Source organism: Canis lupus, chromosome 4 (genome assembly GCF_011100685.1).
Source record: "Canis lupus familiaris isolate Mischka breed German Shepherd chromosome 4, alternate assembly UU_Cfam_GSD_1.0, whole genome shotgun sequence".
Classification (NCBI taxonomy): Eukaryota; Metazoa; Chordata; class Mammalia; order Carnivora; family Canidae; genus Canis; species Canis lupus.
The window spans coordinates 64,604,026-64,622,148 of NC_049225.1; the positions used below are offsets into that span (position 1 = coordinate 64,604,026).

The 18,123-nt window shown below is 34.3% G+C and overlaps 1 protein-coding gene and 1 long non-coding RNA gene across 6 annotated transcripts in view; one reads left to right on the forward strand and one right to left on the reverse strand.

Annotated features, from left to right (window-relative positions):
• LOC102151185 overlaps positions 1-9,526 on the reverse strand; it is a 30,800-nt gene extending 21,274 nt beyond the window's left edge. Inside the window, exon 1 of one of the 4 annotated variants that reach the window (XR_005358487.1) lies at positions 9,307-9,508. This is a non-coding gene — a long non-coding RNA (uncharacterized LOC102151185). Of the gene's footprint in view, positions 1-9,306 lie in introns of all 4 variants that reach the window. The other 3 variants (XR_005358486.1, XR_005358484.1, XR_005358485.1) reach the window with 3 other exon arrangements.
• LOC111095612 (amyloid beta A4 precursor protein-binding family B member 1-interacting protein-like) overlaps positions 1-18,123 on the forward strand; it is a 90,821-nt gene that overhangs the window by 33,282 nt on the left and 39,416 nt on the right. Inside the window, exon 7 of one of the 2 annotated variants that reach the window (XM_038535136.1) lies at positions 9,901-10,101. The exons of the other annotated variant lie outside the window; for it this stretch is intronic. Coding sequence (XP_038391064.1) covers positions 9,901-9,918 — 18 coding nt within the window. The 3' untranslated portion in view covers positions 9,919-10,101. Of the gene's footprint in view, positions 1-9,900; positions 10,102-18,123 lie in introns of those variants that run through there. 2 annotated transcript variants of the gene reach the window in all.

Sequence of the window (18,123 nt, forward strand, 5' to 3'; positions counted from 1 at the left end):
ACTCTCACCAAATTCTGGAACTACCACTCCTTGAGTTCTTGAGGGTAGTAATGGTTTTCATTTTTGCTGGTCCTGGGGTTCTTTGATGTCTCCTGTTATTTCTTTCTACTTTCCCACATCTCTGTAAATAAATCCTTCATTATTTTCATTTAAACCCCTCTGAAAGTGCCATCTTTTTCTCTCCCTTTGGAAATTAGCTGCGATTTGATTATAAGGATATTTGAATCAGAAGCTGAGTTTTTAATCGTTTAATACATTGACTTTAACAAAAACACGTCTCCCAAACAAATGAATTTACAATTCAAAATGAATTAGTTGCATTTAGTCAACTGCTTATATACTTATTTATAGCTGCTAATTTTTTAAAAATGACTAATTTGCTCAATTAAGCCAGTTTAATAATTTTCGTATGCAGACATGGCGTATCTTATGTTGGGTTTAATGAGCATACTCTGTAATGAATCTATCTGTAAATATAAAGCCAATTGACCCTTGTTATTATTCTGCCATCAGTGAGCATTGTTTATAGCATCTTATCTATCATGCTCAGATTTTATGCTTTGCAGTGAGTTTGGGTTCAACTCATTAAAATGGGAAACTCATCAAATTCTCTTTCAGAGAAAAGAACTCTTACCCTGCAATATACAATACATTTCTGTTCTTTTACAGATTTCTTTTCACTACTTTCTAAGTGATGGTGATGTCTGTTTCCTTGACAACAAGGTTGGGTGAATGCTGCAATGATACCCAGTGCATGTCAGATGTATTCATAAAGTGAGTTGTAGTTGTTCAGAGGAAATATATCAGAACAACCTTGTCTTCTTTTGTGAGCAAAGATACTAATGAAGGAGCTTCTCATTGACAACGATTTCCATGGAGCAGAGGGGATAGGTACACGTGATACTTAATACCGACCTATCATGTTTTTGCATTTGTTTACTCGTACTGTTCACTTTTTTCCCCCAGTTATTCTTAAGTCACACATACTGACCAACTAGTTTATAACTTGAAAGCTAAACAAACATGTCATCTATTTTTTTTACAACTATGGCATATGGTTAAAAGATAGCATGATAGTCTCCGGTGGTCTTTGCACCTAGAATATGTAGTTCAAAGTGTATTGTGACAGTATAATAGTCATTCTGGGCTCCAACAGTAGATCAATCGGAAGTCTTTCTTACCAGTTGTTCCTGTGAGTCTAAATTACAACGTCTTTATTGATAAACCTGTAATGTAATAGGATCCTAAAATGACTTTTGGCTCATTTTAAAAAGATATTAGATTCTTTTCATAGTCACCTAGACATTAAGTGTATATTGATGTGTTTGAATTATTTGTAAATTTCTCATTCAAACAGTACATATGGAATCTCTATTAAGGGGAATATGATTAATCAACACTTTCCTTTTCCTGACCAGACAGATAACAGTTTGCTCTACTTGAGTAATGAGCTTCCTGAAACTAAAACCTGGGACACATTTATTAAAAATTAAATTATATATATATGATATAATCTTGTGATTATGGAATATAGACACTAAGGCTTTACAACTTCAGTTCTCTTCAATATTAAGAAGTTTTCCCAATGGTTAAGGATGTTTTGAAGTGAATAGATTAAATTTCTATTGGGTAAAAATGAGAATCAGTCCAGAGAGCTTATACTTTTCCACCAATTGAACACATTGATAATCTAACTAAATATTCATAACAGAATTTCTTTCACGGATCATGAAGGTTATGTCTATTGTAGTTATTAACAGAAGTTTATATCATCCACAAAACTACCAGATCCATATACTATTAGTAGCTGTCATCAGTTGGGTGCCCTGGGAAGCAAACTTCAAAATTAAAGATGGTATGTAGCAATTTTGTTCTTTGCAAAAGGATGAGAGCAGGGTTAGGAAGAGGCGAAAGTTGGGCATTGATGCAAATGTAGCAAAGGCTTTGGCCTACCTTATGGGTTGTTCTGGAGCTAGGATGGCCCTTCTAGCTTGTCCAAAATTAAGGTGAGGAAGCTAGTCCTTATAATTCCATATTTACTAGTCATTGCATATGGGCTGCAGAATCGCAGATTTGGGAAGCTCAAGTTCCACAAGTAGGTCACTGGGAATCAGGTAGGCAGGGCCATGGCTATTTCTGTCATTTGGTTCTCAGATCTATGTATTATACCTATGGGGGTTGTTGGATTCTATAACAGTCATTTGTTTACTGTGTACACTGTTCCCTGGAGGATAGTACCATCATCCTTACATGGTAACATATCCAAACTTGCACCTTGGCTGTGATTTTGATAGGTCATTTGATGCTCTACAAAGCCATAAGCCTCTGTGTGTGTAATATGTGACAGGACCAGTGGACTTCATAGTAATGTGCTCACTATCATAACTCCTGTGTTGTGAAGTGGACCCATATGTCTAATGCAAAGTTATAGGGCATGATGTGTTAGTATATCAAACATCCTGTAAGCCCTTGAATGATGGTGCTAGTTAAACCTGTATGGACAATAAAGTCACCCTCACCCTTGGAATACATGTCAGTCACTGGCAAGGTATACCAATAACACTTATCATGGTAGAGGGATCGAATGTAATAGACTTACCACCAAGTGACTAATTTGTTTCTTCAAGGAACAGTGCCATATTAGGTGCTCATTGTTGGTCTCTATGACTAGCAGTTGATAATTCAGCTATAACAGTAGCTATATCAGCTTTGGTGAGTAAAAACCCACCATCTTTAGCCCACATTTAGCCACCACCTCTGCTTCTATGGCTACTATTATTTATGTGCCCATTTTATTAGCACTGTGGTGGTTAATGATGGATTTGGACTGATGTCAACTGGCTGAATTGTTCTATCCATCTGGTTGTTTAGTATCTTTCCCATGGTGGGCATTCTCAGGATCAACACTTGTGGGAGAAGAGAATGAAGCAGGATTGGGCTAAATAAGAAATTGTACTATTGTACAGTCCCAGTGAGGCCTCAGGTGATACCATGAAGGGCTTGAAACTTTAATGGCTCTTCAGAGTTGCTCTGAGTTGGGAAAAGAGAGCTTGGCCTTTATAACACTGAATCAATGAGTCACTGACTGTGGGCTGGCCTTGAAAGGCAGATATAATTTTGGGCAAGGTGACTTTTTTCAGTCCACTTCTCCAGGGTGATTATAAGGTGGAGAAAAACAAACAAAAGACTTGACCACAATGAACTTGAGACTTTAGGAGAATCTTCTTTCCACCAAAACTAATCTAACCCATGCTTCAAATCAACCTGGATTACCATCCCAATAATTTTTAGGTTTATAAGAATGAAGCCTCCTCCACTGAGGACTGAGATGTGACTAAACAGGCCAGAGATCTAAGCTGTCAGATAGACTACCTTTGGGAATCAAGTCCATCTGAAAAGTTCCTAGCTGCTAGTGATAAAAAAAAAAAAAAAAAAAAAAAAAAAAAAAAATACACCACCAGTTTCCTGCAAATGGAGACTGACATATGCAGGGAGCTCTCCCTGGTGCTGCTTAAAAACTTGACCAAAGACTGCCTCCTCTGTTTCATCTTCTTTCAAATACTGCTTATCTGATCTGTTTTTAGTACATCTTGCTTAAAGGTGTTTTATTTTGCCTCCTTACAATCCTGCCAAATCTCCTGGAAAACCTCTGTTGCAATTGTGATCTGATCTGATTCTAAACATGTACCCAACCCTAGTCATCACTTATATCTGCCACCCTGTGACAATTCCTCTCTCATTAACTCACCCTATATTGTTTTGCTCAGTACACAGAAATCATCTATTGAAAGCTAAAGTTATATGCATGATTCTTTTTAAAAACATGAAATTCATTGGATTAAAATGCAAACTTAGTGAGGAGATTTGGGATATCACATGAAGTTGAAAGATCAAAATGCTTGTTAAACTTTATTAAATAGTTGTTCAGTATTTTACACAGAAAGAACAAAAGCTATATATCAAACTAAGTGAATTAAAATTAAGATAGATGATGAGAAACACTCTCTTTTTTATATGTCAATTTTTAAAAATGCTACTCATTATAATATGGATTTAGCTACATAGCTTGTCAAGTGAATATCCATTACACCTTTGTGTATCCCTTTAACATCCAGATTGGAATACCTTTTTAGATAGAGAAGAGCCTGAAAAAGGTCTTTAAGTTTACCATCCATCACTGCAGAAATGTTAAAAAAAAAACATTTCTTAAACAAACAAACAAAAAAAACCAAACATTTCTTCAGACAAATGTTCAAACTCACAAGGATCTTGAAATCCAGATATGATGTAAGGGCATACCAAAGAGAGGAGGTATGAGCTTGAGAAAAGAGATAAGAAAGCAATAGAGCATATTTGAAACATAGTAAGTAGAGCATATGGTTGGAACACCAGATATTCATCACACTAGTAGGAAAGAAGGCAAGGAACATATAGACACTGATAGGACTATTAGAAGCCATAATGCCTAAGACATCAAGTAAACTGATTAACAAGGGAAAAGATGCAGTATTAATAGTGGCAATGGGGGAAGAAGAGATACTAAAAGCATAGATATGGATATAAGATTGTTAAAATGGCCTGGCTATGCAATTTTTGAAGGCATAAACTAGAATTTGTTAGATTAATAGAAATAAAAAGAAGATAAGTGGGAAAGACATTTAAGAATTATAATTTACAGAATTTGGTGACTAATTTTAAGTTGGAGTGGATTTTTATGGGAGATTTTTATAAGTCAAAGAAAGCTAAAGTGTTTAGCTTGGATGGATGAACATTACATGAGTGTCCACTAATTTAAATAGAACTATTATGAAGAATTTGGTTGGGAAGTTATGACGTGGCCGCAGAACATCAGATAGGAAAGCAAAGGATAGGTCTAGCACTGAAAAGGAAGCTGAGTTGAAAGATTAAGTTGTGAGCTACATAGAAATTATAGTCATTGGGGCACATGGGTGGCTCATTTGGTTAAGCATCTGTCTTCCACTGGGGTTGTAATCCCAGGGCTCTCTGATCATCAGGGAGTCTGCTTTTATCTCCTCTCCTTCTGCCCCTTCCCCCACTTGTGCTCTCCTTCTCTCTCGCTCTCTCAAATAAATAAATAAAATATTTTTAAAAAAGAAATAATAGTCAAATTAAATTAAGTGGAAATGAAATAGGTTGATCTACTAGTCTGTTGAATCCATCTGGATCTTGGGATCATGTGTCTGTAGTTTGAGGGAATTTCCACAAGGTGGTGATGCATTCTTACTAGGTAGCATAGACTTGAGACTTCAAAATAAATATTAAAAAGAATCCAAAGACAACTATTTTTTAGCTTCTTCCTTGGTGGTCTTCTGAAACTACCATTTGATGTATTATATGAAAATGTTCTTGAATAACAAAATATACTATAATTTGTATTATTATTTTCTAAGATGTATCAAAAGTGTAAAGGTTACTTGGAGTAATTAAACTAATCACAAAATTTAGGATCATGTAAAGCTGCCTCAAGTTTCCATGTAAAAATAAAACATTTTCTCAAATTCCTGGCATAATTCATTATATAATCTCTCTTCTGTTTGCTTTTATGACAGAATACTCATTTAGTTCTTATTTTCCAAATAAATCTCTGTTTTCCCCACTAGCCTCATATTTTTTAATGTAAATAGTATTTTCTTTCTGGGTTTGGAAGCATTGTTCTACCCACACTCTCAAGAAATTCAAATCCTCTTGACAGCTGTATCCCACTCACACTTGCTTAGAGGTCCAAATAAAAACAATTCTCTTCACATGTGAATGAGTCATCACTGAATCATATAATATTACAAATATACACGTATCTCTAATTATCACTTATCTGAACTCTTAACCACATACTCACTATGAATACTTGCAAAATTTCCCCCACATTCATTATTGAGAACATAGTAATAGTAAAAACAATTATATTGCATTAAGAGTTTGAATGAGAGTGTGTAGATTGTTTTAGTCATATCTTAACTCTTCTAATAGGATCTTTGTTTAAAAGTATTGTGCAGGGATCCCTGGGTGGTGCAGCGGTTTAGCGCCTGCCTTTGGCCCAGGGCGCGATCCTGGAGACCCGGGATCAAATCCCACGTCAGGCTCCCGGTGCATGGAGCCTGCTTCTCTCTCTGCCTGTGTCTGCCTCTCTCTCTCTGTGTGACTATCATAAATAAATAAAAATTTAAAAAAAATAAAAATAAAAGTATTGTGCATTATCTATTGTCTTCTTTACATTATTAAGTGAAAGGATCTTTTAAGAAATTAGGCAAACCTAAAGTCCAGAAAATCCATTCATTGATAGAAAAATTCTAAGTGCTAAATTGAATTGAGAGATGAGAACTCATAAAAGACATAAGCCAGGCAAAGCACTTGTCTTTGTTTACCAGACATGCAATAATTTTTCTTTATGTGAGAAAGTTAAAAAAAAAAAAAAGACAAGAAAAGAAAAGAAAAAAAAATGTGAAAATTGTTGTTGGTACTAAAAAACTAGAGAAATAACCAAGCATTGTGTATTAAAAGCCCCAGTCATTGTGAAATGCCATAGAGAACCATGTTGAAACAGCAGAAAGCATTCAACATCTTCAAAGACTTGAAGAAAAGAAAGGGAGAAGTGAGGTCACCGAAAGACCTTAGTTTAAGTAGGTTCAGGATGCTTCAACAGCTTTTACAACTATGCATGACTATGTAATTTGAAAGTCATAGGTGAAGCAACTGCTGCTGATATTCCTCAATAAATTGCAGGAAATTATTGATAACATGGTTATTATGCAAAAGCACATTTTCAATTTTGATGAAATTGGATATCTTTAGAGATGAATGTCATCATGTAGGTTTATTTCAGATAACTGGGAGAAGACAGTGCCACACACCTGAAGCTCTCAAGGATAGGCTAGCATTGCTTCTAGGTGGAAATTATGGAATACTGTTAAGCTAAAAATTTGTAAGCTTGTCATTCCCTGAACCACATGGCCCCTAAGGGATCATTGAAGAGTGCTTTGTGAAACAAGCATTTAATGATTATAGGAAGTGTTATCTTTGTGATTATTCATAATGGAATACATGAAGGAGGAAAATCTTGCAAACAAACCTCTTTTGATAACAGATAAGTTCCCAGACATTCCTCTATTATTGATTAGGAACATCTTATCTGAGTAGCCTCCCCCCCCCCCCCCGTTATGTTTTTAGTTCCTGTAGTTATTGATTGGGAAGATCGTATCTAAGTGGTCTTTTTTGGATTCTCAAATAGTATGTGTAGTAGCTGGTATGATATTACTCCATTAACAGATTTATGGACTAGTTTTAACATCAAGAAAGTCCTTAAAACTTAGCAATCAGGTTTTGGCAAAATGCATCACAACATACAAAGAACAAATGTGAAAGATACTTCGTCTCACAATTTGTGACTCTTTTCCAACGTTTTAGGAAATGGCTGATGGAAAGCAAAAATCCTTAGAGCTTGTGGGGCACCTGGCTCAGCTGGCTCTTAATTTTGGCTCAGGTCATGATCTCAGCCTTGTGGGAGCAAGCCCTGTGTTGGGTCCTAAGTCGGTCCCCAAGTTGGACTCAGTGCTCAGCAGGAGTCTACTTGAGATTTCTTCCTCTCCCTCCACCCCTCCCCTTGCTCATGCTCACTCTGTCCCTAAAACAAATAAATCTTAAAAAAAAAAAAAAAAAAAACAACTTTAGAGCCTGCAAACAGATTTTTTGAAGTTAATAGTGGAAATGATGAAAAATTATTAATTTCAAATAGCAAAGAACTTACCACCAAGGAATTAATTTAACTTGATGCTCAATATAGGACAAAAAAAGAAGACCACATATATTGTGCATCAAATCTTTAAAAGAAATTTAATATCAAGTAGACAAAATGATTACTCTTGCAAGTGATCTCAACATGGAACAGTACATGTGGAGCCCAGGTCATCTACGTTGATACCTTGAAGTACTATATTTTCTTGTTAAAATTGTAAGCGGACTTTTACAGCAACCTTGGCCTGAGAATGATATGATTACAAAGAGCTCAGCCCCTTCAGGAAAGAAGGTTTGAGTTGCACTACCAGATTAGTCACTGTGATGACTTTTGTGTCAGTTTGATTAGGGGGCACTCAGGATAATTGATCAAATTTATCCTGGGTATGTTTGGAGGGTGTTTCTAAATGAGATTATCATTTGAATAGATAGACTGAATAAGGTAGCTTGCTGTAGTAGTAGTCATCCAGTCAATTAAAGACCTGAATATAGGGCAGCCTGGGTGGCTCAGTGGTTTAGTGATGACTTCAGCCCAGGATCTGATCCTGGAGACCCACGATCAAGTCCCAAGTTGGACTCCCTGCATGGAGAGACTGCTTCTCCCTCTGCCTGTGTCTCCGCCTCTCTCTCTCTCTCTCTCTCTGTGTCTCTCATGAATAAATAAAATCTTAAAAAAAAAAAAAAAAAAGAGACCTGAATATAATAAAAAGACAAACTGGCTCCAAGAGAGGACTGCTTGAACTGGGGCATTGGTCTTTTCTAGCCTTTGGAGTGACATTGAAACAATGGTTCTTCTTGAGCCTGATAGCTGATAGTTTTCCATTTACATGTAAAAATGTATATTTCAAAACCATATACACATGGCAATATGCTAAATACTATTAGAAAATAGAGGTAGATTACAACTCCATTACTTTCCCAGGAGCAAGAATTTTAGGGAACATAAAATTCTCCCAATGAAAACTTTACTTCAGTTTCGATTCAAACAGCTAATGGTGATCTGGAACCTTTGCAAATGGACCTTGGTTGAAGTTATTTGTTGAAGACTGGCCAATGTCTAGGCTCATAATCAACATTAAACCCTTAGGAATGATGATTTTCTGTATTTCAAGTTCAATTACTTGCATTATGTACATGTAAAATTTGAAGTTAATAAATATAAATGACATATTTTACATGTGAGAATTTTCTACATTTCACTTATAAATTCATTGAGATGCCATTATTCATGGGTTATGTATTTAATTTATAGATTTGTCATTTGTTTACTGGAATAAGCAAATAGACTTTTAAGACCAACTTGGAAAAGATTTGTGTATTGTAAGGACATGAATCTCTAAACTTGAATATTTTCTTGATTGAAGTTATTTCTTTTAAAACAGAAAAGTGATGATTTATGTAAAATTATCTTTCTCATTTTATTTCTCATATATAAATGAATACTTTTTTCCCCACTTGCAATCTTCTGTCTTTCGTTACAAAATATAGTGTCACAGAGAATTATAAAAGTTATACTAATTATACATATATATGTTTATATGATCTTAATTCCCCTACCTTTTTAAACTTCTGCATGCAGGTCCCTTTAAAAATTCCTTAGTCTGACAGTTGGCAGTTAGTCAGTGCTGAACCAACTTCCTGTGAAAGGACATTATTTTGCATGTCCTTTGAGACTGGATAATTAATGTGTAACGTTTTACTTAAACTCTAATTAAGTTTAAATTAAAATTCTTTGGGGTTTTAATAGAGGAGGAAGCATTTTGGTGCCTTTTTCACTTAAGCGTTATATTTGCCAGCCTGTCTGGGTTAAAGCACCTCCATTTATATAAACTTAATATTGTTGTTTAAATGTTGGCGTTTGGTCTGGAAACTTTAAGAAAACTTTGTTGGTTTTTTTTTCCCTACCCTCTATTACACTTTAATTTATGTTAAAGATATTATAAAACAAATAAGGCACTCATTTACTATTTACTTCTTGCTAGAAACTGGAAAAGTACTATTTACTCTTTTCTCAGAACTTCACTGATAAAACACTATAAATTAAGACTCATCTTAAAAAGCTTTTCTTTCTATTCTCCAAGGAGCATAGCTAGCTACATATGTAAATATTCCTTTCTCCATGACCCTGATTTTCTCCCCTCTGTTCTCCAGGCACTGGTTCCATTCTGAGCACCAATCATATGGATATGAAAATTCATGAACAAGCTTTATCAGCAAACATTACCAATTGGAGGACTGCCTTGTCTCTAGCTTGAATACATACTCCACCCCCATCTTTGAGAGGTATCATCATATCCTGAACTTAATGTGTTTTCAAATTAATTTTTACATTCAATAAATTGTGTTAGTTTTACCCACTCTGCAATATCCCTCCTTTTCTACCTACAGTTCTCAAAATTAGGAAAGAGTTTTAACTTACAGTTAATCACTTATTGTTATTCCTACCCAAGAATATTTTTTAACTTAAAAAAAATGCCTTTTTTTAAGTAGTTGGTAATTTGTCAGATCTAAAGAATAGGCCAGATTTACATAAAGCCATAGACATAAAAAGTTCTTAGATATGAGCTGATATGTTTAAGTCTTTAAGGTGGATGTTTGCCAATGGTTCTTGTGACTGAATGGTGAACATTTCTGGAAAAAAATAGGTCAACCAGTTTATTGAAAAATCCAGTCACGTTGAATTTTGGCTTTAGCATCTACATTCCAAGCAGGTGGCAGCTTTCAGAAATGTGTTGAATTTTTCTATTCTTTTATGACATTGTAGTTAAATGTCCAATAGGAAATAAATGAGGTGGGACACCTAGGTGGCTCAGTGGTTAGGTGACTGCCTTTTGGCTCAGGTCATGATCCTGGGATCCAGAATCAAGTTCCTCATCAGGCTTCTGAGAAGAGCCTGCTTCTCCCTCTGCCTATCTCTCTCTTTCTCTCTCTGTCTCTCATGAATAAATACATAAATCTTTAAAAAAGGAAATAAATGAGGATTTATTAATTTAATAAATATATTAGATAAATGAAAATGATTATTAATTTATCTAAATATGGTCTCTGCCAAGATTGAATGAAGAAAGTGAAATAAATAATAGTATATTTAATGTACATACTATTATTCTTTCTGATCTGTGTTTAAAAAAATTCCTTTTTTTCTTAAAACGTATGGGACTCATAGCATTGTTATAATACACACATTCATTATTGCCACAAAAATAAATTAATTAATTAAAACAGATAAAAACCACTATTTTTCATGAATTTGCATAATTACTGGTAAGTTAAATTATATCATCCATAATTATAACTTGTAACAAAGTAAATAAAGGGATAAAATAGATTTTTAATAGTAGTGAGGGGTGCAGTGGCAGTCAATTAAGTGGCAGTCAGTTAAGTGTCTTGGTTTCAGCTCTGGTCATGATCTCAGGGTGGTGAGATCAAGCCCTGTGTTGAGCTCTGTACCCAGTGAGGAATCTACTTCAGATTCTGTCTTCCTCTTTCTGCCCTTCCAGCTCATGCTCTGTCTGTGTATCTCACTCTCTAAAATAAATAAATAAATAAATAAATAAATAAATAAATAAATAAATAAATAAACCTCTTTTAAAAAAGAGAGAATAGCAGCTAGTAGTGCAAGTCACTTTAGAAGACAACTCATATTTTTTTTCTGAAGTAAAAATAAAATTGTATTTGTTAGTTTCATAAGAATTTATCTAGACCAATTGCCAAAGGATCTTTCTGGTCAATAATTTATCCAACAAATATATGTCGACCAGTAAGCTAAATCAGCTTTTTTATTTAGTACTATTTATTTATTTCAAATAGTCCCTTTTACAGTATTTTAAGATCCTAATGCAACATTTATATTTTGTTTTTAAAGATGCCAAAATGCCTAAAATAACACATTTTTAGGGTTTACAAAATCTATAACACATATTTTAAGCCTGCTCTTACATTTCTTTCTTAAAAATTTAATTTTAAAGTAATCTTCATGTCCAATGTGGGACTTGAATCCACAACTGTGAGATCAAGAGTCCCATACTCCACTGTCTAAGCCAGCCAGGCACCCCAAGCCTTCTCTAACTTAAGATATAAATATTTTACTAAAATATCATAATAAATATTAATTAAACAATTTATATGACACCATATATGTACTTCAAAAATACTGTCTAGATGAGAGTTTTTAGATTGAATATACATAAACAAATATATTAAAGATGCAAATATAGTTAAAATATGAGCAATCAGCATTTAAAATTTTTATTCTATACTTCAAAAAATGATTGTGTCATTAAATCCATCTATATAGGAGAAAAAGAAAGGGAGGGAGGGAAATATAGAGAGAAAGAAACGGAGAGAGAAGGGGAGGCGCAGGGAGGGAGAGGGAGAAGGAGACGGAAAGACAATACGAATATATTTGCAGGCAAAGAATTTAAGTTTGCAAATAAGTTCAAAACTTAATTTGAGAATTTAAACCTATTCCAAATAATTTTGAGCCTACAATAATATTGTAATGGTATACTGAAATAACTGAGTACCCACATTGTATTTTTTATTTTTTGCATGCATTTTATATTTTGTTATGTTTTCTTTTATTCATTTATTTTTAATTTTAATAAAAGATTATATAGTAAAAAATTAATATGATCCTTTTGTGAAGATTCTCATAAAGTCTGCAACTTCAAACCAGTTGCCTGGCATTCCCTTTTAACCAGTGTTCTTTAGAATTTTACTATCACATTGCAAATTTCCAGATTCTAATACATGAACCCATGTTCACTCAGCATGCTATGAAAAGAAACAAAATTGACTTTTAATGTAACCATGAAACCATGGCATTCCATAAATTGCAAATTATCAATGTCAGTTACAACTCTTAATGTCCAATAATCTCTTGGCAGCTTTTTTGAACAGAAAATCATTTTGCAAGTTAATATTATATTGAAGTATTTGCTTTAGGGAGAGGGTAAGAAGAGTTTTGAAGACATTTTTTTGGGATGCTAGATTTACAACCCCTGCTCTTTACCAGATTTACCATGTAATCTTTAATCTCTGGAAAACTTTGATTTAACATGTCATCTAAAAAATATTACTTTATACTTTCAAAGATGCAGCCAGTATGCCATGCATTTTGTCATGCCTTGAAAATTACAAATATCTCTATGTATTTGGGTGAGAGTATCGTTTCATGCCTGTTTGTGTTTTTTCTTAGCTCTATACATAAAAACATATGAATTTTATATGAATACTAAACAGAAGAATGTTTTGTTTTTTGTTTTTTGGTTTTTTTTTTTGCTTAGAGAGGGGAAGGGGAAAGGGCAGAGGTAGAGGAAAAGAGAGAATCTTAAGCAGGCTCCACATCCAGTGCAGAGCATGATGCAGGGCTCAGTCTCACAACCCTGAGATCATGACCAGAGCTGAAATCAAGAATTGGACGCTTCACCAACTGAGCCACCCAGGTACCCCAAGACTGTTTTATTTTTTTGTAATCATATATGTCTCCTTTTAGATTTGTTTCTAACTATTAAATACAACTTTTTTTTTTTAACTAAGGATTCTTATTAAGATTCAGAGATGATTGGATTTTGTTTTTTTTCCAGTGACCTGAATTTAGTGGCCTTTGCCTTATATGTAACTTAAGAGAGTCTACATGCAATTCATGTTGGCTAACACTATAATCACTTTCACGATATTTGCTAATTTTCTTCTAAGAATTGGTCTTGAAATTCCATACTCTCAAGATGTGAAGCTGTCTGTGGAATAACATAAAATCTCCAGAGTAAGGAAATTTTAGAATGTTATAAAGCTTATATTTCACCTTATAATGTCAAAAGATCTATAGAAAAAATGTTAAATACTTAAGAAGTATGACTTTTAAATTAGTCACATGAAATTCTAGGCATAAGCATTAAAATTAAGTTATGACCAACCTTTTCATGCAAATAACAAATGCCAAAATCAAATCTTATATGAAGATCTTTATCCGTATATTTATGTAGAAAGTGATTCTTAAACAAGTGAATTGTGAAGTTTTGAATTAAGGATTGACAATGAAATGTTCTAACTGTTAATTCTTTTTTTAAATAGATAGCATTTTTTTCTTAATAGGTAGATATGGATATAAATTACACATAGAGACATACTGGATCAAAAATATGATTAGAGGGATCCCTGGGTGGTGCAGTGGTTTGGCGCCTGCCTTTGGCCCAGGGCGCGATCCTGGAGACCCGGGATCGAATCCCACATTGGGCTCCCGGTGCATGGAGCCTGCTTCTCCCTCTGCCTGTGTCTCTGCCTCTTTCTCTCTCTGTAACTATCATAAATAAATAAAAAAATTAAAAAAATATGATTAGATTGCATTTAAAAATTATTTCTCCACCCCCTACCCCACCTTCTGTCTGTGGCAACTTTTAATCTGTTCTGTATCCATGAGCTTATTTCTCTGATTGTTTTTTGTTTTAGAATACTTATATAAGAGAGATACAACAATATTTTTTGTTTCTAACTTATATCATGTAGCATAATACCCTGAGGTCCATCCATGTTATAGCAAAATTTCATTCTTTTTTATGGCCAAATAATATGTATATGTGTGTGTGTGTGTGTGTGTGTGTGTATATATATATATATATATATATATATATATATATATATAATCCATTCATTATATATCCATTATATCTATTATATACATTCAAGTGGGTACTTAGATTATTTCTGTATCTTGGCCATTCTAAATTAACATGGGGGTACATATATCTTTTATGTTAGTATTTTCTTTCTTTCTTTCTTTCTTTCTTTCTTTCTTTCTTTCTTTCTTCTTTCTCTTTCTTTCTTTCTTTCTTTCTTTCTTTCTTCTTTCTTTCTTTCTTCTTTCTTCCTTTCTTTCTTTCTTTCTTCTTTCTTTCAGAATATTCCATTCAAAAGCAAGAGAATACACATTCTTTTTAAATACACATGGAATATTTTCCAGGATAGATCATATGTTAGGTCACAAAACAACTCATAATAAGTTTAAGAGTATTGATGTCATATAAAGGATCTTTTCCAACCACAATATTATGAAAATAGAAATGAATTACATGAAAAAACTGGAAAATTCACAAATGTGTGGAGATTAAACAACATGCTATTGAACAACCAATTTGTAGAAGAAGAAAACAAAAAAGAAATAGATACCTAGAGGTAAACAAAAATGAAATATACCAAAATTTGTGGGATGCAACAAAAGCAGTTCTAATAGGGAAATTCATAGCAATACATGTCTACCTCAAGAAATAAGAAAAGTCTCAAATAAACAACCTATCTTTTCCTCAGGGAAATAGTAAAAGAGGAACAAATGAAGTCATATTATAGAAGGAAGGAAAAAGATTACAACATAAATAAATAGAATAGAAACTAAAAATATGGTAGAGAAGGTCAGTGAATCTAAGAGCTGTTTGAAAAGAGCAAAATCAACAAACCTTTAGCTTAACTCACCACAGAGAAAGAGAGAAAGAGAGAGAGAGAGAGCGAGAGATTGGGGGGGGAGTCACTCAAATAAATAAAATCATAAATGAAAAAGGAAATGTTTCAATTGGTACCTCTGAAATATAAAAGATCATAAGAAACTACTATAGATAATTATATGCCAACAAATTGGACAACGTAGGAGATATGGATAAAATTTTAGAAACATACAACCTACCAAAACTGAGTCATAATAAAATAGATCATCTGAATAGACAATTACTAGTAAGGAGATTGAATCAGTAATCAAAAGCCTCCCAACAACCAAATCTAGGACCAGCAGATGGCTTCACTGATGAATTCTACCAAATATCCAAAGTATTAATACCAATTCTTCTCAAACTCTTCTAAGAAGTAGAAGAGTAGGGAATTCTTAAGTAACTTTTATGAGGCCAGCATTAGCCAGATAGCAAAACCAAGTAGGATGCCACAAGAAAAGAAAATTATAGACCGATATCCCTGATGAACGTAGATGCAAAAATCCTGAACAAAATATTAGCAAACCAATTCAATCGTACATTGAAAGGTTTAGACACTGTGATTAAGTGGGATTTATTCTAGAGATGCAAAAATAGTTCAACATCTGCAAATCAGTCAATGTGACACATCACATTAAAAAACTGAAGGATATGATAATCTCAATAGATGCAGAAAAAAACCTTTGACAAAAGTCAACATCCATTTATGTTAAAAATTCTTAACAAAGTGGTTCCTAAGGGGCATCCCAGGTGGCTCAGCCATTTAGTGCTGCCTTCAGCCCAGGACCTGATCCTGGAGATCCGGGATCGAGTCCCACTTCGGGCTCCCTGCATGGAGCCTGCTTCTCCCTCTGCCTGTCTCTGCCTCTCTCTCTCTCTCTTTCTGTGTCTCTCATGAATAATTAAATAAAATCTTTAAACAACAACAACAACAACAACAAAAAACAAAGTGGCTCCTAATTCTTGAATGTGGATGCTATTATGATGTTCTTTAAGATATTTTTTTACTAGTGGTTGTGGCTGTGAACCACAACCTCTTATTGTCTCTTGCATGGCGTTCCTTGTTACCTAAAAGAATTTTAAAGTCAGTAGGTGAAGATTAAGAGTCTTATATCTGGCTAAAGCAATATCAGTACATATGAGAGAGTCAACCTTGTAAGAAATCACAGATCTGATCATTTCCTTGCTTAAAAACCCTTCCAAATTTCCCTACTGCCTACTGCCTACAATTTGAGCTTGGTAGTGTACACAAAAGATCTCCATGAACTTGTTTCTATCCATTGACCTAGCCTCATTTCTCCAATCTCCCTCTATTTTCCCTCTATTTTTATTTCCCTTTATTTTCCCTCACTTTTAATACTTTAGTAATGCCAAGTTCTATTTAACTGTACACATATATTGTTTCATGGCATTATGCTGTGCTCTTCCTCTTCTGTTTGCTTTCCAAAGAATGACATCATAACATGGTGATCAAGAGTGTGCACTGTGGAGTCAGGCATGCAGACGGATTTTAAATCTCTGTTGTGAGTCTTTTGAAAGGTTACATACCCTCACTAAACTTCAGTTGCCTTATCTGTAAAATAAAATAAAAAATAATTCATACCTTTGGGTGAAATAATGATTGTGAAGGTATTAGTAAAAATTGAGCACAGAATATGAACTCAATAAATATTAGCTTTATAACTGATTTATTAAAGGGTTACTGGAATATATTATGAGTTTCTATTTTAACAATTCATGTTAACTCTGTTCTAATGGATCCCCTTTTCTCAATATATAATAGGTTCCCTTAAAGATGACATCTTAGTCCAATTCCACAGGTTTTTATTGACCTCTGTTTATTCAGTCTCATTTAAATTCTTAAGGCTCAGTATTGTTTATTTAAAAACTCTTTTTTTTAAAGATTTTATTTATTTATTCATGAGAGACACACAGAGAGACAGAAAGGCAGAGAGACACATGCAGAGGGAGAAGAAGGCTCCATGCAGGTAGCCCGATGTGGGACTCGATCCCGGGTCTTCAGGATCAGGCCCTGGGCTGAACGCAGCACTAAACCTCTGAGCCACCCGGGCTACCCCTATTTAAAAACTTTAATTTCATATTTTATCTAACCCAGTTAGTACAGGATAATTCAAGTGAGATGTTGAAGGTAGTAATTTGCTAGTGTTCCTTCTCTCATACATATATGTACACACTCACTCACTGCTCTTCCTTGCGTTCCCTCCTCTATTCTTGGCAAAAGAAGACAAGACTGTAGTATTGCAGCCTCTTATTTGCCTATCTTGCTGTTCCTGCTTGCTTTTTATGGCCTTGGCTTGGACATATGTTGTTTCCAATAGAACTTACTGAAGAGAGAGAGGAAAAAAAAAAAAAAGAACTTATTGAAGAGAGGTTCTTCCTAAGCAACTTCCTGACATTTTGTGGCTATCCACTCACCTATCCATCGAGACATCTCAGGTCATATGCCTCAATAAATGTGGTTCTTTGCTCCTTGCTGGGGTTGTCCCACCTAGACTATAGCACACAATCTCATCTAACTTCCAGAGCTTTCCAGCATTCATTTCCCTTCTCCCAGTTCTGGGCTTCCTATAACCTTCAGAATCCCGTACCCTATTTCCTAGGCAGCTTAAAACTCAAAAATTGAGAAAGTGGTATTGGACATCACTTCTAAAATGCACCATTATGACATCTGTCCCAATCCTCTTTTCAGATCCAGTACATAAATTCATAACAATCAAGTGGCTTTGGGAGCCTTTTTACCTATTGGCTTAGAAGAGAAAGACCCTGCTTTGTTTTTTTTTTACAGGGAGTATATAAGAGAAAACTGTCCCTCTTTATGAGCACTATAATTCATCAAGAGGCAACATTTTCTCCTTAAATGGACAGTGGTTGAAGTACA